This window comes from Pristis pectinata, chromosome 6 (assembly GCF_009764475.1).
Source record: "Pristis pectinata isolate sPriPec2 chromosome 6, sPriPec2.1.pri, whole genome shotgun sequence".
NCBI lineage: Eukaryota > Metazoa > Chordata > Chondrichthyes > Rhinopristiformes > Pristidae > Pristis > Pristis pectinata.
The window spans coordinates 497,176-525,004 of NC_067410.1; the positions used below are offsets into that span (position 1 = coordinate 497,176).

Sequence of the window (27,829 nt, forward strand, 5' to 3'; positions counted from 1 at the left end):
ATTCCTCTATAAGGTCCCCCTCATTCTCCTTTGTTCAAGGAAAGAAATCCTAACCTGCCCAACCTCTCCCTGTAACTCAGGCCCTCAAGTTCTGGCAGCATCCTCTCTGCACTCTTACTAGTTTAATGATGTCTTCCCTACAACAGGGCAACCAAAACTGTGCTCAACACTCCAAGTGTAGTCTCACCAACATCATGTACAGTTGCAAAATAACGTCCTAACTCCTATGCTCAATGGCCTGACTGATGAAGACCAGCGTGCCAAACACGTATCTACCTGTGAAGCTGCTTTTATTGAACTATGTACTTGTAATCCTAGGTCCCTCTGTTCCACAACACTCCCCAGGCCCGACCATTTACTGTGCAGGTCCTACCCTGGTTTGACTACCCAAATGTAACAAGCCTCAGCTTCTTTTGCTCCAAGGAAAGAAGTCTCAGCCTATTCAGTTTCTCCTTGTAACTCAAGCCCTCCAGTCCCAACAACATCCTTGTGAATCTTTTCTGCACCCTATCCAACTCAATAACACCCTTCCTGTAGCTGGGTGACCAGAACTGCACACAGTACTCCAAGTGTGGTCTCATCAACATCTTAACCATAGAACCATAGAACCATACAGCACAAAACAGGCCCTTCGGCCCACCATGTTGTGCCGTCCATCAAACCACCCTCACACTATCTAACCCCTTCCTCCCGCATATCCCCCCATCCCACACTCCTCCATATGCCTATCCAACAAGCTCTTGAACCTGTTCAATGTACCTGCCTCCACCACCACCCCAGGCAGTGCATTCCATGCACCAACCACTCTCTGGGTGATAAACCTCCCCCTGACATCTCCCCTGAACCTCCCACCCATAACCTTAAAGCCATGACCTCTTGTCTTGAGCATTGGTGCCCTGGGAAGGAGGCGCTGACTGTCTATCTATTCCTCTCAGTATTTTATATACCTCTATCATGTCTCCTCTCATCCTCCTCCTTTCCAGTGAATAAAGCCCTAGCACCTTAAGCCTCTCCTCATATTCAATACTCTTTAATCCAGGCAGCATCCTGGTAAATCTCCTCTGCACCCTCTCCAATGCCTCCACATCCTTCCTATAATGAAGCGACCAGAACTGAACACAGTACTCTAAGTGTGGCCTAACTAGAGTTTTGTAAAGCTGCATCATCACCTCGCAGCTCTTAAACTCAATCCCGTGACTTATGAAAGCCAACATCCCATTGGCCTTCTTAACTGCTCTTTCCACCTGTGAGGCAACTTTCAATGAACTGTGAATATGAACCCCCAGATCCCTCTGCTCCTCTACACTGCCAGAATCCTGCCATTTAACTTGTATCCTGCCCTGGAGTTTGTCCTTCCAAAGTGTACCACCTCACACTTCTCCGGATTGAACTCCATCTGCCACTTGTCAGCCCAGCTCTGCATCCTATCAATATCCCTCTGTAAGCTCTGACAGCCCTCCACACTATCCAAAACACCACCTATCTTAGTGTCGTCTGCAAACTTACTAACCCAGCCCTCCACCCCCTCATCTAAGTCATCTATGAGGTCCCAGAACCGATCCCTGCAGGACACCACTAGTCACTGCCTTCCAATCCGAGGGCACTCCTTCCACCACAACCCTCTGCTTTCTACATGCAAGCCAATTCCTAATCCACACAGCCAAGCTTCCCTGGATCCCTTGGCCTCTGACCTTCTGAACAAGCCTACCATGAGGAACCTTATCAAACGCCTTACTAAAATCCATGTAAACCACATCCACCACACTGCCCTCATCAATCTTCCTGGTCACCTCCTCAAAGAACTCTATCAGGCTTGTGAGGCAAGATCTTCCCTTCACAAAGCCATGCTGGCTGTCCCTAATCAGTCCATGATTCTCAAGGTGTTCATAAATCCTATCCCTTAGAATCCTTTCCAACAGCTTACCCACCACAGACGTGAGACTCACCGGTCTATAATTCCCTGGCCTATCCCTATTACCTTTTTTGAACAAGGGGACAACATTCGCAACCCTCCAATCCTCCGGCACCACCCCCGTGGACAACGAGGACTCAAAGATCCTTACCAGCGGTTCAACAATCTCCTCCCTAGCCTCTCGAAGCAGCCTGGGGAAAATCCCGTCAGGCCCCGGAGATTTATCTGTCTTAATATTATTTAACAACTTCAACACATCCTCTCTCTTGATATCAACAACCTCGAGAACATTACCCCTACCAGCACTCCCTTCAGCATCATCAAGACCCCTCTCCCTGGTGAATACCGAAGAGAAGTACTCATTGAGAACTTCTCCCACTTCCGCCGCCTCCAGGCAAATTCTCCCACCTTTGTCCTTAATCGGACCTACCTTTACCCTAGCCATCCTCCTACCCTTCATGTACGTGAAAAAGGCCTTGGGATTTTCCTTAACCCTACTGGCCAAAGCCTTTTCATGTCCCCTTCTAGCTCTCCTCAGCCCTATCTTAAGTTCCTTCCTTGCTACCCTATATTCCTCACAGGTCCTGTCTGAACCTTGCTGCTTATACTTCACGTATGTTACCTTCTTCTCCCTAACAAGTCGTTCCACCTCTCTCATCACCCACGGCTCCTTCACCCTGCCATTCCTTCTCTGCCTCACCGGGACATATTTATCCCTAACGTCCTGCATAAGATCCCTGAACATCGACCACATCTCCATGGTACATTTTCCTTCAAAAAGGACATCCCAATTTACACTCCCAAGTTCTCTCCTTATAGCCTCGTAGTTCACCCTTCCCCAATTGAAAAACCTCTTGTCCTCTCTGCACCTGTCCCTGTCCATGACAATTTTAAAGGTTATGGAGCAATGGTCACTGTCCCCCAAATGCTCACCCACCAATAGATCCTTCACCTGTCCCAGTTCATTTCCTAAAACTAGATCTAACATGGCATTCCCTCTAGTCGGCCTGTCAACATACTGTGTCAGGAATCCCTCCTGGACACATTTAACAAATTCCATCCCATCTAAACCTTTGGCACTAAGCAGGTTCCAGTCTATATTTGGGAAGTTGAAGTCTCCCATTATAACAACCCTGTTATTTCTGCTTCTCTCCAAACACTGCCTGCCAATCTGCTCCTCTATATCTCTACTGCTACCGGGGGGCCTATAGAATACTCCTAGTAGAGTAACTGCTCCTTTCTTGTTCCTTAATTCCACCCATACGGACTCTAGAGATGATCCTTCTACAACATCCATCTTTTCCACAGCCGTAACAGTGTCCCTGACCAGTATCGCCACCCCTCCCCCTCTTCTCTCCCCTTCCCTATCCTTCTTAAAACACCGAAAACCGGGAATATTCAATATCCACTCCTCTCCTGACGTCAGCCACGTCTCAGTAATAGCCATGATATCATAGTCCCCCATACTTATCCAAGCCCTCAGTTCATCCCCCTTATTCCTGACACTTCTTGCATTTAAGTAAACACACTTCAGTCCATCTACCTTACTACTTTTATAGCCTGTATTCTGCTTCTCCTTCCCCAAAGCCTCTCTACCTGTCAGATCTAACTTTTCCCCATTCCCTTCCTCCTCTGACCTACTCCTCCGGTTCCCTTCCCCCTCACAAACTAGTTTAAACCCTCCCGAACCACCCTAGCAAATGATGGAGCAGAATTTCTTCAGTGCATTCAGGAGGGTTTCTTGAAACAGTACGTGGATAGTCCAGCTGGAGGAGGAACCATCCTGGACCTCGTCTTGAGAAATGAGCCTGGCCAAATGACTGGCCTTTCAGCAGGAGAACATTTTGGGAACAGTGATCACAACTCCTTGGGTCTTAAGATAATTATGAATCAGGATAAGTCTGGACCTTGCGGGAAAGTACTAAACTGGGGGAGGGCAAATTACAACATTATTAGACAGGACTAGGAGGAGTTAACTGGGAGCAGCTGTTATTGAGCAAGTCCGCATCTGACATGTGGGAGTTGTTTAAAGACCAGCTGATCAGAGCTCTTGTTAATAACTAGGGAGAAGGTAGGATCACTCAAGGACAAAGGAGGGAATTTATGCTTGGAGTCAGAGGATGTGGGTGAGGTACTACATGAGTACTTTGCATCGGTATTCACCAAGGAGAAAGACACGTAGGTTAGTGAGAGCAGTGTGGGGTTTGCTAATGTGCTGGGGCATTTTGAGATCAGGAAGGAGGTGGTGCTGAGTCTTTTGAAGAGCATCAAGGTGGATAAGTCCCCAGGGCCGGATGGGATCTTTCCCAGGTTATTGAAAGAGGCAAGAGAGGAGATTTCTGGAGCTATGACAAAGATCTCTGTATCCTCACCAGCAATAGGTGAGGCCCTGGAGGACTGGAGAGTAGCCAATGTTGTTCCTTTGTTCAAGAAGTGAAATAGGGATAATCCAGGAAATATAGGTTGGCAAGCCTCATGTCAGTGGTAGGGAAGCTACTGGAGGATTCTTAGGGATAGGATTTATGAGCATTTGGAAAACCATGGCTTGATTGGGGATTGTCAACATAGTTTACAAACTTGATTGAGTTGTTTGAGGAGATGATGAGGGTAATTGATGAGGGTAGGCCAGTGAATGTTATGTACATGGATTTTATTAAGGCATTTGACAAGGTGCCTCATGGTAGGCTTACCCAGAAGGTTAAGATGTATGGGATCCATGGTTACTTGGTAGTTTGGATTCAGAATTGGCTCGCCTGTAGAAGACAGAGGGCAGTGGTGTTATTTTGGTTGGAGGTCTAAAAATGTACATGGGTGAGTTAGTAAATTTGCAGACGGCACAGAGATTGGTGGAGTTGTGGACAGTGAAGAAGGTTGTCAAAGGATACAGCAGGATATGGATCAGTTACGGATGTGGGCGGAGAAATGGCAAAAGGAGTGTAAGTGTGAGGTGTTGTATTTTGGGAATTCTAAGTCATGCTGACTGTCCTGAATCAGTCCTTGCCTTTCCAAATGCAGATAGATCCTGTCCCTCAGAATCCCCTCCAATAACTTTCCTACCACTGGTGTTAGGTTCACCGGCCTGTAGTTCCCTGGCTTGTCCTTGCAGCCCTACTTAAATAAAGGCACAGCATCAACCACCCACCAGTCCTCTGGGACCTCACCCGTAGCTCACAATAATACAAATATGGAGACACAAGAGAACACAGATGCTGAAATCTGGAGCAAAAACCAAATGTCTCTGCCAGACCTCAGCAATTTCTTCCCTGGCTTCCCACAATGTCCTGGGATACACTTGGCCAGGCCTCGGGGACTTAATCACCTTTATGCTCTTTAAGACCACCAGCACCTCCTCTTTAGTCATGTGGATATGTTTCAGGACATCACTATTCTCTTCCCTGAATTCTCGAGCTTCTATGACCTTCTCCACAGTAAAGGTAGCAGGGGTATTGGGTATAAGAGTTGGGACATCATGTTTGGTTAGGCCACACTTGGAATATCGTGTGCAATTCTGGCCACACACCACAGGAAGAATGTGGTAACACTGGAAAGAGTCCAGAAGGGATTTACCAGGATGTTGCCTGGAATGGAGGGCTGTGGTTACAAGGAGAGACTGGACAGGCAAGGACTGTTCCCACTGGAGCAGGGGAGGCTGAATTGTGACATAGATAGAGCAGATAGCCACAGTGAGTAGGGGAGACTAAAACTAGAGGACGTAGGTTTAGGGTGAGAGAGGAAAGTTTTACCAGAGACCTGAGGGGCAAGTTTTTCCACAGAGGGTGGTGGATGTGTGGAAAGAGCTGCCAGTGGAGGAGGTAGAGGCGGGGACATTTTCAGCACACTTGGACAGGTACATGGATAGGAAAGGAATAGAGGGATATGGGCCCTATTGCGGGAAAATGGGGTTAGCATAGATGGGCACCTTGGTTCACATGGATGAGCCGGGCTGAAGGGCCTTTTCTATGACTCTCTGTGATGCTTATTTTGAAATTCTGACCTGGTCTTTCTGGAATGTTTAAGTTTTGCTGCTTGTAAATGAACATTCTGCAGACAGTACACACCAGTAACAAGTATCACACCCCCTGCACTCCCTCTCAAAGGTATATGTTTCCTCTTGCATTGTTCAAAAATACTCATTATTGCGAAGTGCAGTTTAAACCATGAACAAGTCAGTGTCGATTCCTGTCAAGATTTTCTGTTGCAGAAATTTCAGATGCACAGCAGAGATTGGGAAAATTGCCTCATTTTTCATGTGGCAGTTTGCAAGGAAGGAGCTGAAAACTGGAAAACAAATTTAAAATACACACAAACGTATCTCCAATGCAACCACAATCCAATTAGCTCAGTTCAGTTTGTAACTATATGAAGTTGTGACACATCTCATCCTGTGTGTTTACCACAAAATGCCACAAGGCAGCGGAGTCGGCTGCAGGACAGTGCCAGGTCCCACCTCAACAACACAAACCAAAGTTCAAAGGAGTCTCAGAATAAAAGCAGAAAATGCAGGAAAAACTCATGAGGTCGGGCAGCACTTGTGGAAAGATGAATAGTTAACGCAACAGGATGGAGACCCATCCTCAGAAACAGACCAAGTTCTGTTGACGGGTCATGGATCTGAAATGTTAACTGTTTCTCTTTCCACAGCTGAGTGTTTCCAGTATTTTCTGCTCTAAGTTTAATTCTATCCTCCCCTAGTCGGGAGCAGTACAAAGGCTCGCAATGCCAAGACCCCCAGGTTCAATTCTGACCTCCGGTGCTGTCTGTGTGGAGTTTGCACGCTCTCCCTGTGACTGTGTGGAGTTTGCACGCTCTCCCTGTGACTGTGTGGGTTTCTCCAGGTGCTCCGGTTTCCTTCCACAACCAAAAGACCTGCAGGTTTTCTAAACCTACCTTTATTTTCCTGGTAACCATTTTTATGATGTGGTGTTCCTTCCTTCTCCAGTACTAGCCACACTCTCACTTCTTTAAGCACCTACATTCAGATTTCTTCCCTTGTGAGCTGATGTCCAGACCTTGACAATTCAGTTTAAACCTGCACTGTCCACACTAGGAATCAGAGCTGTCTGTAATGTAACTCTCCACCATAACTTGCTGCAGAGTAAGACTCATTAAACTATTCCAACAATTTAACAGAAAACGGAGGAAATGTATTTCAGAAGACAAACTTCAGAAAGGCACCTTAAGCTGTTAACAAAAACCAAATGGAAATCTTAGTCTGATCCTGAATTTAGTACCACATCTGAAAACTCTATCTCCAAACATGATAAAGCCACATCTTTGCAGATTGCTTGATGGGAAACACAAAATACCTGCATTATCAGACACAGAAGGAGCAGAACCAGCACTGGCACAATGGGCTGAATGACCGTCTTCTGTGTGATCATTTTTAAATGGTTCCCGATAGAACAGTAGGCTGCACTAACATGAAACACAATCAAATTCAACTTCAACTGTCTCAGAAGGACCGCTGCACCAGTGGGTCTTTGTCTTTGGGCCTTATGGGTGGTCAGTTCATTGACAGTTTCACAGAGTCATAGAGTTATACAGCACGGAAACAGACCCTTCGGCCCCACTGGTCCATGCTGACCAAGATGCCCCATCTAAGCTCGTCCCATTTGCCAGCGTTTGGCCCATATCCCTCTAAACCTTTCCAATCCATGTACCCATCCAACTGTCTTTTAAATGTTGTTATTGTACCTGCCTCAACCACTTCCTCTGGTAGATCATTCCACAGGGGTACCACCCTTTGTGTAAAAAAAGTTGCTCCTCAAGTTCCTATTAAACCTCTCCCCTCTCATCTTAAACCCATGCCCTCTAGTTCTTGATTCCCCAACGCTGGGAAAAAGACTGTGTGCATTCACCCTATCTATGCCTCTCATTATTTTATATACCTCTATAAGATCACCTCTCAGTTTCCTACGCTCCAAGGAATAAATTCCTAGCCTGTCCAACCTCTCCCTATAACTCAGTCCCTCAAGTGCAAGCAACATCCTCGTAAATCCTTTCTGCACTCTTTCCAATTTAATAACATCTTTCCCATAGCAGGGCGACCAAACCTGAACACAATACTCCAAGTGTGGCCTCACCAGAGTCCTGTACAACCGCACCAACTTTTATACTCAGTGGTGAAGAATTTGAGAGGATTATTGTTTTCCTGAGGCTATGTCTGAGCCACACCTTATGGCAGTGCACTCCATGTAATTCTAACTGCTGAACAGGCAACAACCAGAACCAGTAACTCTTCACAGAGGCTGGCTGGTCTGCAGAGTATTCCAAACATTTCCACTGTGTGCTTTGTAACTACTAGTGACACAAACAAACACTTTGTGAGAAACATATTTTCAGACATCACTGTGAAACTAAAATGATTTCACTGTGAAAGGGAACCCTGTGCAGTAAGAGTGCCCTTACTGGGGGAGAGAGACCAGTGGGGGAGAGAGACCATCAGTATGCGAGTTGGAACTGGGAGGGTGTGTGATGCGTGATCTGCAGAGCGAGTGAGTTCTGTATGCAGGGAGGGGTGGCTGAGGGGAACCTGCCTCTGTGCCAGCGGAATGATTCTGTGCAGGGGTAGGAGAGGGGAGGAAGGAGGGGAGGCTGGATGGTTGGACGTTGGGGAGCTGCCAGGCATTAACTTGGTTTCATTTATTGGTTTGACGTCTTTCACGTAGAATCCACGGAGCCCACTACACAGGGAGTCAACTCAAAAGCAGCAAGGGAAAGGAGCACGTAAATTGGCCGCAGGTTTGATCCCAATCCCTGACTCATTCCCAACATTCTTTGCAAGTTACTGGAATACAGTGCACTAGTATTTGGCTTCAGGTGCAGTCCATTTGAAGGGTCTCAACCCAAAACATACTGTCATTTCCTTCCATAGATGCTGCCTGACTCACTGAGTTCCTCCAGTGTTTGTGTGATGCGCTGGTATTTAGCTTTTAGGGTTGTCAGGACCCCAAAAGTTTACAGAACTGCTTGTATCTGAAAGGAAAATTGCCTGTGCCACAATCCTGACATGGGACTTCCTTGTAAACCATCAAAACCCATGAGGCAGAGCTACCAATTCCCAGGACACCCAGACTGTTTGCCAGGAACTTTGCAATAATGCCATCACCACCCAGTGTATCTGAAGCCCTTTGTCATATGACCAGAGAAGCGCTGTGGAGGCTGCGAGAAGAGGGAATCACGGGAAGGATTTGGTATCTTTGCTCGCCTCAGGGTTGGCTCAGAGTTGGGGTCCACTCTTTGTCCGCTGGGTCTTCAAGCCCCACATGGTATTGGTGCTGAGGTCCCTGTGTCCTGGGATACCCAGCAAGTCTCACATTGGCATTAAATGCAGTTACAAAACAACTCTCTGAAGGAGCTATTACAGAAACAACACAATTCTTTGAATTCCCATCCCTCGCCTGGCCACTCTCCAGCTCTTCGTCTTGTTTTGAGGCAGGTGAATTTATGTGAACTCGAGGGGTTCTCAGACAGCTAACGCTGCCAAGAGCAGTAGGTTTTGGATGTTGACAGTCCCAAAATCCCACAGGTTTAGGGTGAGAGAGGAAAGATTTAAAGGGGACCTGAGGGGCAACTTTTTCACGCAGAGGGTGGTGAGTATATGGAACGAGCTGTCAGAGGAAGTGGGTGAGGCTGATACAACAGTGTCATTTAAGAAGCACTTGAATAGGTACACAGAGGGGTGGGGTTTGGAGGGATATGGGCCGAATGCAGGAAATTGGGACTAGCTGGGTGGGCACCATGGTCGGCATGGACTGGTTGGGCCGAAGGACCTGTATCCATGCTATATTGCTCTGTGACTCTGTGACACTGTGACAAGGCAGAAGTGTCCACTTTCCTGGCTTTGGAGAGTCTGAAATGTTTCCCCACTGAGATTAAAATGTCAATAGCTAACTTTTAAAAGAACACAGCTTTAATGTGTTTTCTAGATGGCCTGGTGTTTGTCTGTAATGTTTATTAGTCAGATTCCTGAAACCATAACTAGCAGATGTTCCATATGATTTTCTTTTTCTGCTTTCACTTACATAATAATAGTTCCTCATCATGACCCTGGTCATAGGACACATTGTGACCCATTGAACCTGCACTACTCCTGGGATCTTTTGTTATATAGTGGGGCTTTGGGCCCTGCCCACAGTCCCATGCACAATGTGTTCCTTAATGTTGACAGCCTTAGTTGATAGACACTCTATGACACTCTATGGTACACAGTGGTATTGTACAGCCCTTGTGTTACGCCACAGCTCTGGAGTACACAGTGTAGTGCAGGGTGACACTGAGGTACCTCAGGGCTCTGTCACTTCACAAAATACACTGTCTGGTGTCATGTTCCACTGCCCTGTACCAAAATGGGACAAACAAGAGGGGCTGCAACAGGTTGCTTAAATAAAAATAAAATTACTTACTCACCTCTAGACATATTGGCTATTGTTTTTCAAACTGAATCCAAGATTCCATGTACCATGATTAAGGAAACATACACATTCAGGAAAAGCAGTAGTCCAACTGTTGTTTTAAAGAGCTTTCCGGAAGAAATAATGTGATCTTCCTTGTCTGAGCTCTTGCTGAGTCATAATCACTTCTTCCAACCAACTGTTGTCATCTTAGTCCAAAGATCTCTGAGCAAACCTGTCAATCCACTCTCTCAAGATCTGGTTTGTGATTCTAAAAAAAGATTAAAACTATAATAATCATCTTATATATGTAGACAAATCGATTAGAATAAACTGAAGTGACATCTGAACTGGGTTGAGGGAGTTTTAATGAAATAAGAATACTATTGTGCAAAATAATGAAAAGTTGACAAAGCAACAGAGTTGCATGGGTTTTGGAAACAAACATTCATTGCTCTTCTTTACTCTGTCAGCACTACAGTGAAGGAAGTTTCTCTGCAGACAGTATCTTGTAGTTTAACAATACTTGCTCCTTCAGACCTGATTCTGTCCTCGTTCTCTGTTATTTACTGAGAGAGCCAGCAGCCACAAAACACAATTTCCCAACCACTCAAAATGCCTTTGTGAAAAAAATCTTCTGCCATTAAATTAAGATTCTTTTAAAAATGTATTAAAACAATATTTTTGACATAAGTGGATACCATTAGTAAATCGATTTGTTAACAAATTCATTAAAGTCAATGATAAGGGATTCCTCTGAAGGCAACAATTTTGGATTGTCAGCTAAGGGTTGTGCACTCTGCACATGTTCAGACTTGGTTAAAGATTTGTGCAATATTTTAGGGGAATTATGTGTTTCTATTTTGACTCAAAGTCTTTTTCCTGAAACATTTCTCTCAACTTGGACTAGGTCAGTGCACAACGCCCAGCTTATAACTGGTGAACCAACAAAAAATGTCGGTTGAAAAGAAATTACATAACCTAATTACTGTAACGTCACAATGTGCCATAGAATCATAGAGTTGTAATGTTATACAGAACAGAAACAGGCCCTTCAACCCAACTCGTCCATGCCAACCAAGTTGCCTACCTGAGCTAGTCCCAATACCCCACATTTGGCCCATGTCCCTCTGAACCTTTCCTGTCCACGTACCTGTCCAACGTATTTTAAACGTTGTAATTGTACCTGCCTCTACCACTTCCTCTGGCAGCTCGTTCCATACACCCACCACCTTCTGTGTGGAAAGCTTGTCCCTCAGACCCCCTCTATATCTTTCCCCTCTTTCCTTAAATCTATGCTGTCTAGTTTTAGACTCTCCTGCCCTAGGAAAAAGACTGTGACCGTCCACCTTATCTATGTCCCTCATGATTTTATAAACCTTTATATCCCCTCAGCCTTCTATGCTCCAGTCAAAGAAGTCCCAGCCTATCCAGTCTCTCCTTATAACTCAACCCCTCCAGTCCCAGTAACATCCTAGTGAATCTTTTCTGCACGCTTTCCAGCTTAATCACATCCTTCCTATAGCTGGGTGACCAGAACTGCACACAACACTCCATGTGTAGTCCCACCAACATCTTGTACAGTTGTAACATGATGTCCCAACTCCTGTACACAGTTCCCTGATTGATGGAGGCAAGCATGCCAAATGCCTTCTTCATAACCCTGCCTACTATTGTCGCCACTTTCAGGGAACTATGTATCTGTAGCCCTGAGTCTCTCCATTCTACAACACTCTCCAGGGCCCTGCCATTTACTGTGTAAGTGCTGCCCTGGTTTAACACCAAAATGCAACACCTTGCACTTACCTCTACTGCCAAGGACAGTCCTGATACAGGGTCTCGACCCAAAACGTTGAGAATTCCTTCCCCCCCCCAGATACTGCTCGACCTGCTGAGTTCCTCCAGCAGATTGTTACCGGCAAGGACAGTATTTGTTGCTCACCCCCAATGGCCCTTGGAGATGAACCATCATTTTGAAGACTGCCGTCCTTTGGATAAGATAAGATCTCTCTATTATTCACATGTACATCGAAACACACAGTGAAATGTATCTTTTGCGTAGAGTGTTCTGGGGGCAGCCCGCAAGTGTTGCCACACTTCCAGCGCCAACATAGCATGCCCACAACTTCCTAACCCCTACGTCTTTGAAATGTGGGAGGAAACCGGAGCACCCGGAGGAAACCCACGCAGTCACAGGGAGAACATACAAACTCCTTACAGACAGCGGCGGGAATTGAACCCAGGTGGCTGGTGCTGTAAAGTGTTACGCTAACTGCTACACTACCGTACCTGCCCCATTGATCCATCTCAGGCAGCACATTCTAAATCAGAACCACTCTCTGCTGTGGTAAATTTGTCTGCAAATATGTAAGTGGGGTACATGATGTAATAAAATAATTAAATGTGTGACTGAGCGCACCTCACAGTTTGTTGTTAGTCCTTACTAAAGAGTTGGTACATATTCCGAAACTCCTAGTGTCTCTAGGGTTCATTTACTGCAGGAATCACCAGCTCCATTATTGCCCACTCACCATTATGTTACGGCTGGTAATGAGGACAGTGGAGAAAGATTACAATGAAAAACACGATGAAGCTGGAGGAACTCAGCAGGCCAGGCAGCATCCATGGAGAAAAGCAGGACAGAAGATAGGAAAAGGGGAAGCCCAATATATGGGAGGGAAAAGCAGAGCAGTGATAGGTGGACAAAAGAGGAGAGGTGGGGTCTTGTGCCTCTGCAGTCCAGCATCTGCAGTCCTTTGTTTCTCAAGAAAGATTACAAAGCTTACTGAGACCAGAGACAGAACGTGTGGTGTGACGTAAAGAAGCTCTCTGACATAACTGCCAGGACCTCTAAGCTCCACAATCGGTGAAGAGAAATTGATTTTTTTAACTTTGCTTTAATGCTCCTCCTGCAGATGCATGAGACCAGGGACACATCCAATGACCCTGACGATATACCTGTCAGACCACATGGCGCTGCAGTTGGACTCACTATGGTACTTGGCACAAAGGGACATGGGCCTACTCCAGGCAAATGGGACTAGCACAGATAGGCACCACAGCCAGCATGGATGAGTTGGGCCGAAGGGCCTACTCCTGTTCTGTACAAGTCTCTGACTTTACTTTCAGATCTGGTGCGGTACTACTCAACAGTTTGGCAAATGTGTTTCTCACTGAAATGAGCTGCTTGAGAAGGATGAACAATAGCAATGAAGTGGAGATCAACACAAAATGCAACTGATGCAGACTGAGCGTAAAGTGCCAATCCCTGTCAGTATATCACAACTTGATGAGAGATGAAGCTTGCCTGTGGCATCCGAATATCTACAGCTGTGGTTAAAGCAAAACTTTCGTCTACCTCCCGGCTTTGGCCACAGCCTTCAATCTAGGTCCTCTGGTCACCGCGCCTCCTGCCACCAGAAACAGCCAAAGCCCAGCTGATGATGCAGTCCCTGATTTATTCGTTAACCTTTTCTGCTCTAGGAAGAACAAATGCAGCTTCTCTAATCTTCCCATATCACTGGAAATGCTTATTGTCTTCCAAGAAATCTCAAAGGTCGCTCTTCATTACAGCAGTCTAAACAGATGAAAGTCCACCAATGGAAGTTTCTAGAATTTAGGCATTAAGCTGTGGGTTATAACCAATGAGTAGAGTGACAGGAAGTTTGTAACCTACAACACAAGGATGTGTGGCCTTAGGTCAGCCTGGAGCCCTGAGATTCACCACCACTGCTTTGCCATTGCATTTGCTTTATCAACATGTCACGTTCTGGCACGTGGACTGAGCTCCTTGCACCAGCACTTCATAGCAGCGATGACAGAGAAAAGAGAGGTTAGTATGTAGCTGGGAGAGTACTTTCCTGGGCTGAAAAACAAGCTGCCCGGCTTACAGCAGCTTCTGAAACATTCTGTCCTCTCCCCGTACACATGACCAATCTTTTAAAACAATTTTTACACATGACAGAACCAGAAGAAACAGACCTCAATACAGAGGCCAAGCTGGGCCAGGTGGGAGGCACACGTCCCGTATTTCTCCCTGAAAGTGACTCAAATGATAATTTACCATTCAGGCCCTGACTCTTACAGTTGCAAATACTAATCTGTAAATTATTTAACCATGAACCTTTAAGCCCCATTAAATTTCCAATCCAATTAAACTGGATTTAAATTGAGACAGCAGATGGGATACTTATTAAACTCACAGTTAACCATTAGTCTTCAGCAAGCACATCCATTAAAAGGCCTCATGGCCAGTCAGCATTGCCATGGCTCTACCAAGCCAGGCACAACACAGACCGATGAATCCTTGTGACCGCTGAGCTGTCTTCTACAGCCATCAGCAAAGTTTCAGGGTATGGCACCCTCCATTTCACTCTTCCAGTCATTGTACTAAGGCTTCAGTCTGAAGGAAGGCACAATGTTGACAATGTGACTCTACCTTCACATACACACCCACCAACACCAATTCTGGAGAGCAATTCAACTGTGTAATATTCAGCATCACCTCAAGCCCCTTCCTCCTCGAAATACTACAGCTAAGTGGCAACCATGGGTGAAAGACTAATAGCTATGGAAGGCCCCCACAGTTCATGGAATCAGAGAATTTACACAACAGGCCCATCACGTTCATTGTTAGGTAAACTCCACTGAAACACATGGCTGGACAGGCTGGATGCAGGCGGGATATTTCCCTTTGTTGAGGAGTCTAGGACCACAGCCACGGTCTCAAAATGCAAGGCTGGGCACTGAGGAGAAAGTTCTTCAATCAAAGGAAGGTGAACCTTTGGAATTCTCTGCTCTGGAGGGCTGTGGAGTTCAGTTATCAACTGCATTCTAAACTGAGATCAATAGATTTCTAGATATTGGAGGAATCGAGTAATATGGGGAAAGCTCAGGAACATGTTCTGGAGTTAGAAATCAGCCATGATTTTGTTGAATAGCAGAGCAGACCCAATGACTTACCCCTGGTCCTTTTCCCAGTTGAAAAAACTGCGCGCCACCTCCTCCCACTTCTCAGCACTGGATCTGTACCCCTGCAGATGACAGCTATCCAAACACACATCCAAATGCAATGCCCTACCACCCTTGCAAGCACTGAGTTCCAGACCCCTACTATCCTCACCTCCGCTGTAACCATTCTACTAATTAAATCTCTTCATTTTTGACTCCTCTGCTAAGGGTTAAAAAAAATCTCTTCTTACTTACTCTACCTGGGGCCCTGGCAATTTTATAAAGAAAACAACTTCAGCCTATCTAATCTTTTCCCAAACTATAAACTTTCAGTCTTGGCAACATTGTTCCAAATCTCAGCACCCTCTCCAGTGCAATCGCATCTTTCCTGTAATGTGGGACCAGAACTGTATGCAATCCTCAAGCTATGGTCACAATAACGTTGTATACAATTCTAACACAACCTCCATGTCCTTGTATGCCACAGCTAATATAAGAAAGCATCCTGTTCGTTATCAACCTGGCCTGCTACCTTGAAGGTCTCTGCCCAACTGACTATATCACCTATTTCTTTATTCCTCCATCAACCTCAGGGCCAGTTTTTGTGTCAGCTGCAAACACCATTAACATGCCCCTTACATTTAACTGTAAATCATTACACTGGAAAAAGGAAGGAACGGAGCAACAGAGCTTGTGGAAGGCCATGGTAACCACCTTCTCGTGACAAAAACAGCCATCAGCCACCATTCTCTGCTTCCTACCACCGTCAGTGGATCCAATTTTCCACTCTCCCTTTGGCTTTTACTTTGGACTTTCCAAATCTTATTGAACTATCAAATGCCCTGCCCTTGTTAACCATCATTGTCACCTCAAAAAATTCAATCAAATTAGTCAGGTTCCACCTTCCCTTAACAGGCGGCACGGTAGTGTAGCAGTTAGTGTAACACTATTACAGCACCAACGACCCAGGTTCAATTCCCGCTGCTGTCTGTAAGGAGTTTGTACGTTCTCCCCGTGTCTGCATGGGTTTCTTCCAGGTGCTCCGGTTTCCTCCCACATTCCAAAGACGTACGGGTTAGGAGTTGTGGGCATGATATGTTGGCGCCGGAAGCGTGGCGACACTTGTGGGCTGCCCCCAGAACACTCAGTAAAAGACACATTTCACTGTGTGTTTCAATGTACATGTGACTAATAAATAAATATCTTATCTTAAATCCACGTGAATAACCTGAGCCTTTCTAATTGAAGGTTTATACTGCCCTTTAGAATGGATTCCAATGACTTTCCCACCACCAAGATTAAACTGACAAACTTGCAATTATCTTTTCCTTCCTTTTCAAGCAGTGGTACAACATTAGCAGAATCCAGTCCTGTGGCATCTCTCCTGTACCAGGGAGGATCAAAAAGTCATGGTCAGAGACTCTGCAATCTCCTCTCTTGCTTCTTTTAGCAGCCTAGGATATCGTTCATCTGGGCTCTATTCACTTTCAGACATACCAAACCCCAATACTTCCTCTGTACGATGTTTATCCCATCCAATATTTCACTCTTTTGCCTTTACTACAGTGTCAAAATCAGTCTCCTGTGTTGAGAAGACGGCCACAAATATTTATTCAGAACCTCACCCTAACCGTCCACACAACACAAATGTCACCTTGAAGGAAAACACGACGATGCTGGAGGAACTCAGCAGGCCAGGCAGCATCCGTGGGGAAAAGTAGGCGGTCAACATTTTGGGTCAGGACCCTTCTTCAGGACTGAAGACAGGAAAAGGGGAAGCCCAATATATAGGAGAGAAAAGCAGAGCAGTGAGTTTTGGCCAGTCCTGAGCCAGTGAACAGTGCTTTCACCATGCAAATCTTTGTGTTTTAAAAACATTTATGGTGTTGCATTACACTCGGACACAGCAATGTTGAGCAATCAAAGCCTCCTGCGTTTAATGCTGCATCCACTCTGTGGAACAATGTGATTTAATGTACATCTTTGAATATTTATGTTCTTTACAGATGTACATCTTGAACTTCAATGTATTCCAAGTGTGAGACTACAAGCACCAGGTATTATATTACACTCGCTTAGTTCAAAAAAGCACAACTGGTCTTTAAGTGCTTGTCAGGTTCTACCTACAAATTGTACTTAAAAATTGCAACTGAGTTGTGGACAAGACAAGCAAAGTGCAGAAAAATAACATTTATTTTTATGAATTGCAGTAATTTGCAGAAATTTCTACATATGTTCATTTTTAGCCATAACTGTTTATATTACAGAAAGATTTCCATACATTTTTTAAAATGCATTTTTACATTAATCAATAGAACACAGAACAGCACAGCACAGAACAGCACAGCACAGCACAGGAACAGGCCAACATGTTGTGCCAACTAATAAATATTTATTCTTTACAAAATACATCAGTTACTGCATTTCAGTTAATTGTATCAATCCAGGGACATGATTGGTTTGGTTTTCAGCAACTGGGGTCTGGTGTCAGATGTCCCAGGAGTGGTTGATAGGGAAGTCAGAAACTGTGGGAACGTCCGTGACAGAGGCAGAGACTGTGGGAGTAAGAGTGGGTCAGATGGTCCAGCTCACTGTAGCAAAGTCAATGTCATGATCTAAGTAGGGCCTAACCTAAGTAACAGAATCATCGTGGATACACGTCCATGTCAGCGAACCCTCTACCTTGAGCATAATAAATTCTTAACCACCCTGCATTTTCTGCATAATCCTGGACTGCATTTACCCAGTGTTCATGACTGAAGGCAACTGTCTAATCATTTGGGCCAAGGGTACATCCAATACCATGGATATTGGCAGTAGGGCAGGATAATAATCTGGTACTTGCAGTCTAGAGAGAAACCCCAACAATTAGTTGATTATTGCTTGCACCTAGCGTCTCAGTGCCTTTTTGAAAAAATAAAAAATTTGAAAGCATTTGATTTTTTCAACAACTTGTAGAAAAGTGGTGAGAAATCATCCTTTTTCACATTGTAGACTCAGAGATAAATTTAGTTATCAGTGAAGTAGGGGAATTACAGGTCAGGTTTCCTCTACGAAGAAAGAGTGAAAAAAAGACGTAGGCAGAGAAGTGATACATGCTGCATTCTGTTAGTCCACTACTGGGATCAAATGCAGCCTCACACAAGTTCACTGACTGCTCAAGTGGTTTTCAAGTTTCAATATTCAAAGATGACTCAAGGATATATCTTGGCCAACATTTCCATCTCAACCAAAAGACAAATTAACTCAACAGTTATCATCAGTGCCTGCAGGATGTCTCCTAAACACTGCTCACCCATTTGCTTTCATGATGCTCCATTCTAAACTGTATATCTGGTTTTAAAGCACTCTAGGATGCGAAGACATGGAAGGTGCTGTATAAATACAACATGATTCATTTGTATAAAGATGGCATCAGCTGCAGATGAAATATCTGTTGACAACTGAGCACAAATAAATCCAGAAGATTCCTAAGGTGATTCAATAACCATTCCTGAAGATGGTAAGATCTTTTTCCAAAAATAAGTTCATATTGAGGCAAGTTGCCTTTAGTAACTCAATGGCATGCTACAGGTGGCTCAGGCTAAAGTCAGTACAAGATCTTTCTACATGGAGCTTTGCAAAGAACCTTGTTTGAATAAATGAACAGGGATCTGAAGTTGTGATGAGATTAGCTTCTTCCCCTCTGCCATCAGATTTCTGAACCCATGAACACTACCTTATTATTCCTCTTTTGCACTATTCATTTATTTTTGTAATTTATAGTAATTTTTATGTCTTTATGTCTTGCACTGCACTGCTACCACTTTCACGACATAGGTCAGTGAAATAAACCTGATTCTGATGTCATACCATCTGCAGTGTGCTATAATCTTTGGGCTAGAACAAGTAAAAATCAATTATCTGTAGCTCTAAAGCACTCATTCGAAGTGGGAGCTGGCATGGGAGCCTTCACTCTCTCATGCACAGAGCACACACCCAGAATCACCCCTGGCACATTAATCTACCTGGTTTATTTTCATCAAACTACATGTTTAAATCGCAGAAAGGTGCAAGAGGTGTAAGTTATAATAGTGGGGATTTCAACTGCCTCAATATTGACTGGGATTGCTGAGTGCAACAGGCTTAGATGGGGTGGAATTTGTAAAGTACAGCCAGGAGAAGTTTTTGAGCCAAATTAGACAAGGGGCTTTATTGGACTTAATCTTGGGAAACGATACCAAACTGGTGGTGGGAATATCAGTGGGAGAACATTTTGGGGATAGTGATCATTATTCCATAAGTTTCAAGACAGTTATAGAAAGGGATAATTATGGTCCACAAGTTAAAGTTCTAAATTGGGGAATGCTGGCAAAAAGCAGATTGGGAGCAGCTGCTTATGCATATATTAACATCCAACAACTGAGATCGTGAGAGTTCAGGGTCAACATGTTCCTGTGAGGGAGAAAGGAGAGATGGGGAGATGAGAGAACCCTAGATGACAAAGAGATATCAAGGGTGATGAAGGAAATAAAAGAACGACGTGTAGGTATAGGTCACTGAAAACAGGAGAGACCTTTGAGTACAGAGTGGAATTGGTATTGGTTTATTATTGTCACATGTACTGAGGTACAGTGAAAAACTTGTCTTGCATACCATTCGTATAGATCAATTAATTACACAGTGCATTGAGGTAGTACAATGGAAAACAATACAGAAAGAGCTGCGAGGTAATGTTGCAGCTCTGTAGAATTCTGGTTAGACCACATTTAGAGTATTGTGTTCAGTTCTGGTCACCTCATTATAGGAAGGATGTGGAAGCTTTAGAGAGGGCACAGAGGAGATTTACCAGGATGCTACCTGGATTAGAGAACATGTCTTACAAGGAAAGGTTGAGCGAGTTAGGGATTTTCTCATTGGAGCGACTCGATAAAGGTGTATAAGATTATGAGGGGCATAGATAGAGTGGACAGCCAGCACCTTTTCCCCAGGGTGGCAATGGCCAATACCAGAGGTCATCCGTTTAAGGTTAGAGGAGGAAAGTTTAGGGGAGATGTCAGAGGTAGGGTTTTTTTACACAGGGAGTGGTAGGTGCCTGGAACACACTGCTGGCGGTGGTGATAGAGGCTGATACAACAGGGACATTTAAAAGGCTCTTAGATAGGAACATGGATGTAAGAAAAATGGAGGGTTATTAGCTGTGCAGAAGGGAAGGGTTAAATTGATCACGGAGTAAGTTTACAGTATATAGGTCGGCACAATATCGTGGGCCGAAGGGCCTGTACTGTGCTGTATTGAATGAAGAATAAAGTGTTACAGTTACAGAGAAAGTGCAGTGCAGGCAGACAATAAGGTGCAAGGTCTTAATGAGGTAGATTGTAAGGTCAAGAGTCCATCTTGTCGTACTAGGGGAACATTCAATGGTCTTATAACAGCAGAACAGAAGCTGTCCTTGAGCCTGGTGGTACATGCTTTCAGGCTTTTGTATCTTCTGCCCAATGGGAAAGGGAAGAAGAGGGAATGTCCAGGGTGGGTGGGGTCTGTGATTATGCTGGCTGCTTTACCAAGGCAGTGAGTGTAGGACAGTACTTATATAGAACATTACAGCCCACGATGTTATGCCAAAATTTTATCCTGCTCTAAGATCTATCTAACCTTTCCCTCCCACACAGCCCTCCATTTCTCTATCATTCATGTGGCTATCTAAGGGTCTCTTAAACGTTCCTAACGTATCTGCCCCCACCACCTCTGCCGGCAGTGCGTTCCACACACCCACCACTCTCTGTGTAAAACACTTACCTCTGACATCCCCCTTATACCTTCCTCCAATCACCTTAAAATTATGTCCCCTCGTGTTAGCCATTGTCGCTTTGGAAAAAAGTCTCTGACTGTCCACTCGATCTATGCCTCAGATCATCTTGTACACCTCTATCACCGCTATTAAAAAGGTAATTAGAAGAAAAAAAGAGGGGTCATGAAATATCACTGGCAGACAAGATTAAGGAGAATCCCGAGGCATTTTATAAACATTAGGAGCAAGGGGGTAACCAGGAAAATAGTGGGTTCCCTTAGAGGCAATGTGTGTGTGGAGCCAGGGGATGGGGCAAAGCTTAAATGAAAATTTCTTATCTGTATTCACTGAAGAGAAAGACATGGTAGAAGAAGAGTTTGGGGAGAGGGAGTGATGTTCTCGAGCATGCTAGCATTAAGAAGAAGGAGATGTTACGTCTTGGAGAACATAATGGTGAACAAATCCCAGGGCCTGAGGAGATGTATGATGATGTACCATGTAGGATATTTGCCTTCATCAGCCATAGCATAGAATGTAAGAGCAGGGATGTCATACTACAACTTCACCAGTGTTTGGCCTATAACCTTCTAAACCTTTCCAATCCATGTACCTGTCCAACTGTCTTTTAAAATTTGTTACTGTACCTGCCTCAACCACTTCCTCTGGCAGCTCATTCCACATACATACCCCAATTTGTATTAAAAAGTTGCCTCTCAAATTCCTATTAAATCTTTTCCCTCTCACCTTAAGCCTATGCCCTCCAGTTCTCGATTTGCCAAACCTGGGAAAAAGACTGAGTGCCTTCACCCTCCATGGATCAACCTACCATGAGGGACCTTGTCAAATGCCTGATTAAAGACAACATCCACTGCCCTACCCTCATCAATTGCTTTCACATCCTTCTTACAGCACGGTGACCAGAACTGCACACAGTACTCAACTGAGGTCTGACCAATCTTTTATAAAATTGGAGCATAACCTCTTACATTGACTAATGAAGGGCAGTATCCCATATACCCTCTCAATGTCAATGTCTACCTGTTCTGTTTCCTTTAAAGATCTTTGGACTTTAAAACCACAGTTCCTCTGTTCTTCAGTGTTCCCTCGGACCCTAACAAGGTTGTCGTAGTGGGCGACTTTAACTTCCCCAATATTTCCTCAGTGCAGGAGGCTTAGATGGGGCAGAATTTCTTCAGTGCATTCAGGAGTGTTTCTTGAAACAGTGTGTGGGTAGTCCAACTGGAGGAGGGACCATCCTGGACCTTGTTTTGAGAAATGATCCTGGCCAGGTGACCGGCCTTTCCGTGGGAGAGCATTTTGGGAACAGTGATCATAATTCCTTAGGCTTTAATATAGTTATGAATCAGGATAAGTCTGGACCTTTTGGGAAAGTACAAAATTGGGGGAGGACAAATAACATGGCTAGACAGGAGCTGGTGGGAGTTAGTTGGGAGCAGCTGTCATCTGGCAAGTCTACATCTGACATATGGGAGTTGGTTAAAGGCCAACTGATCAGAGCTCAGGACCAGCATATTCTAGTAAGGAGAAAGGACAAGGATGGCAGGCTAAGGGAAACCCAGATGACAGGAGAGGTTATGAACAGTCAAAAACAAAAAGGAAGCACATGCAAGGTTTAGGAATCTAGAATAAGACAGGGCCCTTGAGAAATATAAAGATAGCAGGGGACTAGGAAGGGCAAAAGGGGCCATGAAATGTTCTTAACAAGTAGGATTAAGGAGAATCCAAAAACATTTTATACTTACATTAAAAACAAACAGATAACCAGGAAGAGGGTGGGACCACTCAAGGATAAAGGAGGGAATTTATGCTTGGAGTCAGAGGATGTGGGTGAGGTACTAAATGGGTACTTTGTGTCTGTATTCACCAAGGAGAAAGACATGCAGGTTAGTGAGAGCAGTGTGGGGCTCGCTAATGCGCTGGGCATTTTGAGATCAGGAAGGAGGTGGTGCTGAGTCTTTTGAAGAGCATCAAGGTGGATGTCCCCAGGGCCGGATGGGATCTATCCCTAGTTATCGAAAGATGACCTTGACAAAGATCTTTGTGTCCTCACCAGCAATAGGCAAGGTCCTGGATGACTGGAGAGCAGTCAATGTTGTTCCTTTGTTCAAGAAGGGAAATAGGGATAATCCAAGAAATTATAGGTTGGTGAGTCTCATGTCAGTGGTAGGGAAACTATTGGAGAGGATTGTTAGGAATAGGATTTATGAGCATTTGAAAAACGACGGCCTGCCTAGGGACAGTCAGTGTGGCTTTGTGCAGGGCAGGTCGTGTCTTACTAACATAATTGAGTTTTTTGAGATGGTGACGAAAGCAATTGATGAGGGTAGGGCAGTGGATGTTGTCTTTAATCAGGCATTTGACAAGGTCCCTCATGGTAGGTTGATCCATGGAGATTTGGTAGTTTGGATTCGGAACTGGCTTGCCCATAGAAGACAGAGGGTAGGGGTGGAGGGGTGTTATTCTGGCTGGAGGTCCATGAACAGTGGTGTTCCACAGGGATCGGTATTGGGGCCTCTGGTGCTTGTGATATATATAATGACGAATGAAATTGTAAACGGATGGGTTAGTAAATTTGCAGATGGTGGAGTAGTGGACAGTGTAGAGGGCTGTCAAAGTATACAGCAGAATATAGATCAGGTACAGATATGGTTGGAGAAATGGCAGATGGAGTTTAATCTGGGCAGGTGTGAAGTGTTGCACTTTGGGACGTCAAATGTAAAGGGAAAGTATATAGCTAACAGCATTGATGTACAGGGGGATCCTGGGGTCCAACTCCATCGCTCCCTGAAAGTGGCAACACAAGTAGATAGGGTGGTAAAGAAGGTGTATGGCATGCTTGCCTTCATTGGTCGGGGCATTAAGTATAAAGGTAAGGAAGTCATGTTGCAGCTGTATAAAACTTTGGTTCGGCCGCACTTGGAGTATTGTGTGCAGTTCTGGTTGCCCCGTTACAGGAAGCATGTGGAGGGTTTGGAGAGGGTGCAGAAGAGGTTCACTGGGATGCTGCCTGGATTAGAGGGTATGAGCTACAAGGAGAGGTTGGACAAACTTTTTTTTTCTTGAGTGTCTAAACTTAGTGACTGAAGTCTCTAAACTTATGAGAGGCATAGATAGGGTAGACAGTCAGAATCTTTCTCCCAGGGTAGAAATGTCAAGTACTAGACAGCACGCATTTAAGGTGAGGGGGGAAAGTTTAAAGGAGATGTGTGGGGCAAATTTTTTACACAGGGTGGTGGTTGCCTGGAACGGGCTGCCAGGGGTAGTTGTGGAAGCAGATACAATAGTGACAGTTAAGAGGCTGTTAGATAAACACATGAATATGCAGGGAATGGATATGGATCATGTACAGGCAGAAGAGATTTAGTTTAATTTTGGCATCATGTTCGTCACAGATATTGTGGATCGAAGGGCCTGTTCCTGCTGTACTGTTCTATATCCTATGTTCTATTTATAGTGTATGTTCTCACTTCATCAGTGCTCCCAAAATGCATCACCTCACATATCAGGATTAACCTCCATCTGCCATTCCTCAGGCCACTTCACCAACACATCACTATCACCCTGTAGCCTAAGACCACCTTCCACATTGTCAACAACTCCACCATCTTTGTGTCATCTGCAAACTTACTGATCATGTCTTTCACATATATTACAACAAGGGTCCCAGCACCAACCCTTGTGGAACACCACTAGTCACAGGCATGCAATCTCAAAAGCACCCCTCTACTATCACCCCCCGTCTCCTATCACCAAGCCAATTTTGCATCCAATCCCTCCTCTATGCACTTTGTTACCTCTTCAACAAATTCAATCAGATCGATAAGACAGGATCTGCTCTTGACAAAGTCATGCTGGCTATCTCTGATTAGTCCTGTCATTAGTCATTAATCCTGTCCCTCAGAATTTTTCTCAATCCCTATCACTCCCTACAGGTCAATGATTACCAGGCATTCCCTGCTGCCCTCCTTGAAAAGGGGAACCAGTCTCCGTTATGATATGCTACAGCTGTGGTGACAAGATCTACATTCTTTTGTTTTCATCTTCAATCATTACAATGGGCTTATCATTAACCAGAACTACCTAAGTACTGCACCCACAGAAACATGCCAGATGCTAGATATCCTGTGGCAAGTAATCTAACTCCCAACAGCCTGGAGCCTTCCCACCATCACCAAGGCACAAGTCAGAAATGTGAAGGAATACACATTTGCCTGAAAGACTGCAGATCTAATAATAGCTAAAAAGATCTATTAAGACCTAATAAAGCTCAACTCAACTGAGTTCAAAGCAGCCCACTTGATTGATACCCCATCTGCCATCTTTAATGTTCATTACCTCCAATAGTGATGCACAGTAGCTGCAGGGTATGCCATCTCCACGATACAGTGCAGCTACTCGCCAGGCTACCCCAGTAGTACCTCCCCAAGCATGATCTCTGCCTCCAAGAAGAATAAAGTCAGACGCATGGTATTGGTATTGGTTTATTATTGTCACTTGTACCAAGGTACAGTGAAAAACTTTTCTTGCACACCGTCCATACAGATCAATTCATTACACAGTGAACGATTATAGTAAGGGTAATGAGTAGGTCTGTAAAGAGCAGCTTGCAACATGTTGCCACGCTTCGGTGAAAACCACGACTTGCAGGTTACCTTCCCAAGTGCCACATCCCTCTGATTGGGATATATTTCACCAGTCCTTCCTTGATGCTGAATCTAAATCCTCAAAATCCCCACCCTACTGCACAGTCGGATCACCTTGTCCAAAGGACTGAAATGCTTCAAGTAGGAGACATCTCAAGGGCAATTAGGCTTGGGCAATAAATGCTTGCCTTACCAGTGAAGCCCATGTCTCAAAAAAATGAATAAATTATTTTTAAAAGAGTAACCAGCAAGGCCACGAGTTTTGCTCAGACAAACTGGTTCAGGGGCAACTTGTGCTTGGCCTGGGTATTACACGTATCCTGGTGCACTTGGACTGGCATTTACACCTAAATCAGTGGTTTCCACTGTGTGAAACTGTGTCCGTCAGTCTAAGCTATAACGGTGACCAAGACCTGTAGTCAGTTCTGAGGGAATACTGCTCCATCAGTGCCAAGAGTAGGACTCCCGAGCAGAGTGCCAGCCTCACATAGCCCTGCAATGCTCTGCACAGAAAGCATCTAATCAGATTACAAGGTGTTTTCCAGATCTAGGTCGACAACAGCTGGTGCACTGCGCTACAACTCAACATGAATGGAAAGTGAAACATATCATCTTTCATGACCCAGGGCTTCCAGAATGTTTTACAGCCATTCTTTTGAAATGTAATCACTGCTCTGAAGTCACAGAGTCATACAGTATGGAAACAGCATGCCGACTGTGTTGCCCAGCGAGCTGGTACCAATTGCCCACGTTTGGCCCATAGCCCTCTAAACCTCTCCTATCCAAGGACTTATCCAGATGGCTTTCAAAGTAAGGAACAGGGCAGCCAAATGAAGCCAAAAGATGCCACAAACAGAAAGGAAATGCCTAACAGGATAATCAACTTACTGATATGGGTGAGGGGTAAACACTGGCCCATAAATCCACATAAAACCACATTCATTTTGGGAAGAAAATGGGCTCTTGGTTTATCGTCTTTCTCTGATATATAAAGCCTCAATTTTAAATTCTCATCTTTTCTTTCAAATTTCACCATGGTCTCAACCCTCCCTATCTCTGTAAACTTTACAGACACTCACAAATTATTTAAATACTAATCAAAAGCAAAAATACTTCAGATTCTGGAAATCTGAAATTTCAAATTTCACCATGGTCTCATCCCTCCCTATCTCTGTAAACTTTACAGACACTCACAAATTATTTAAATACTAATCGAAAGCAAAAATACTTCAGATTCTGGAAATCTGAAATGCAAACAGTAAAAGCAGGAAATCCTCAGAAGGTCAGGCAGAGTCTGTGAAGAGGGAAACGGAGTTCATGTTTTGGAATTACCCTTCTTCAGAGCCAGCAGAATTTAGAAGACAAACATTCTTAAGTTGCAGAAAAGGTAAGGGTTGGAGAGAAATGGGAATACCATCTCTGATAAGGTGCAGGCAAAGAGAGACTGAATGATTCAAACGGTAGTGATGTTGGTTAAGAGAAGGTGGTGAAAGGTTGTTAATCGTAGTGGACCTGCTTGGAGGAGGTATAAACACAGGAGAGTGATGAGGACGGACATGAGAGAAATAAAATCCCAGCTGGAACAGTGACATACAGAACGCCGTAGTCACTGGAGACCTGATATAACAGAGAGGACAGGAGCTACCCAGCAGGTCAATGTGGTGAGAAAACGGTGATAATGTGACCAGTGATAACCTGTCATCAGAACTGGCCAGTTTCAAAACAAACTGGAAAGGCTGATTACCGTTGAGTTCTGAGGTCTATAATTAGCTTCGATGGTGGATGAGATGCTGTTCTTTGAGCTCATGTTGGGCTTTGTTAGAACATAGCAAGAGCTCAAGATCAGAGTGAGAGCGGGATGGTGTATTAAACTGACAGGCAGCTTGGGGTCACCCTTCCTGCTTGAACAGGGAGATTCCGCAATGTGGTTCCCAGTCTGTACTTCTGTAAGGCAGAAAAGGCCACGATGTGAGCACCAAATCCAGTACATTAAACTGGAAATACAAGTGATTCACGGCTTTGTATGGAAGAAGTGTTTAGATCCTTGGATGTTGGGAAGTGAAGAGGTGAAAGGGCAGGAGTTGCATCTCCTGCAAAAGGATGGGAAGATGCTTTAAGGAAGGGTGTAGGAGTTGAAAGT

General features: G+C 44.6%; 1 protein-coding gene across 1 annotated transcript in view; it reads right to left on the minus strand.

The window, feature by feature from the left end:
• Positions 1 to 27,829, minus strand: part of LOC127571755 (6-phosphofructo-2-kinase/fructose-2,6-bisphosphatase 4-like) — a 148,195-nt gene that overhangs the window by 99,670 nt on the left and 20,696 nt on the right. The window contains exon 3 of the mRNA XM_052018432.1: positions 10,322 to 10,576. Within this exon, the coding sequence (XP_051874392.1) occupies positions 10,322 to 10,331 (10 nt within the window). The 5' untranslated portion in view covers positions 10,332 to 10,576. The remainder of the gene's footprint in view (positions 1 to 10,321; positions 10,577 to 27,829) is intronic.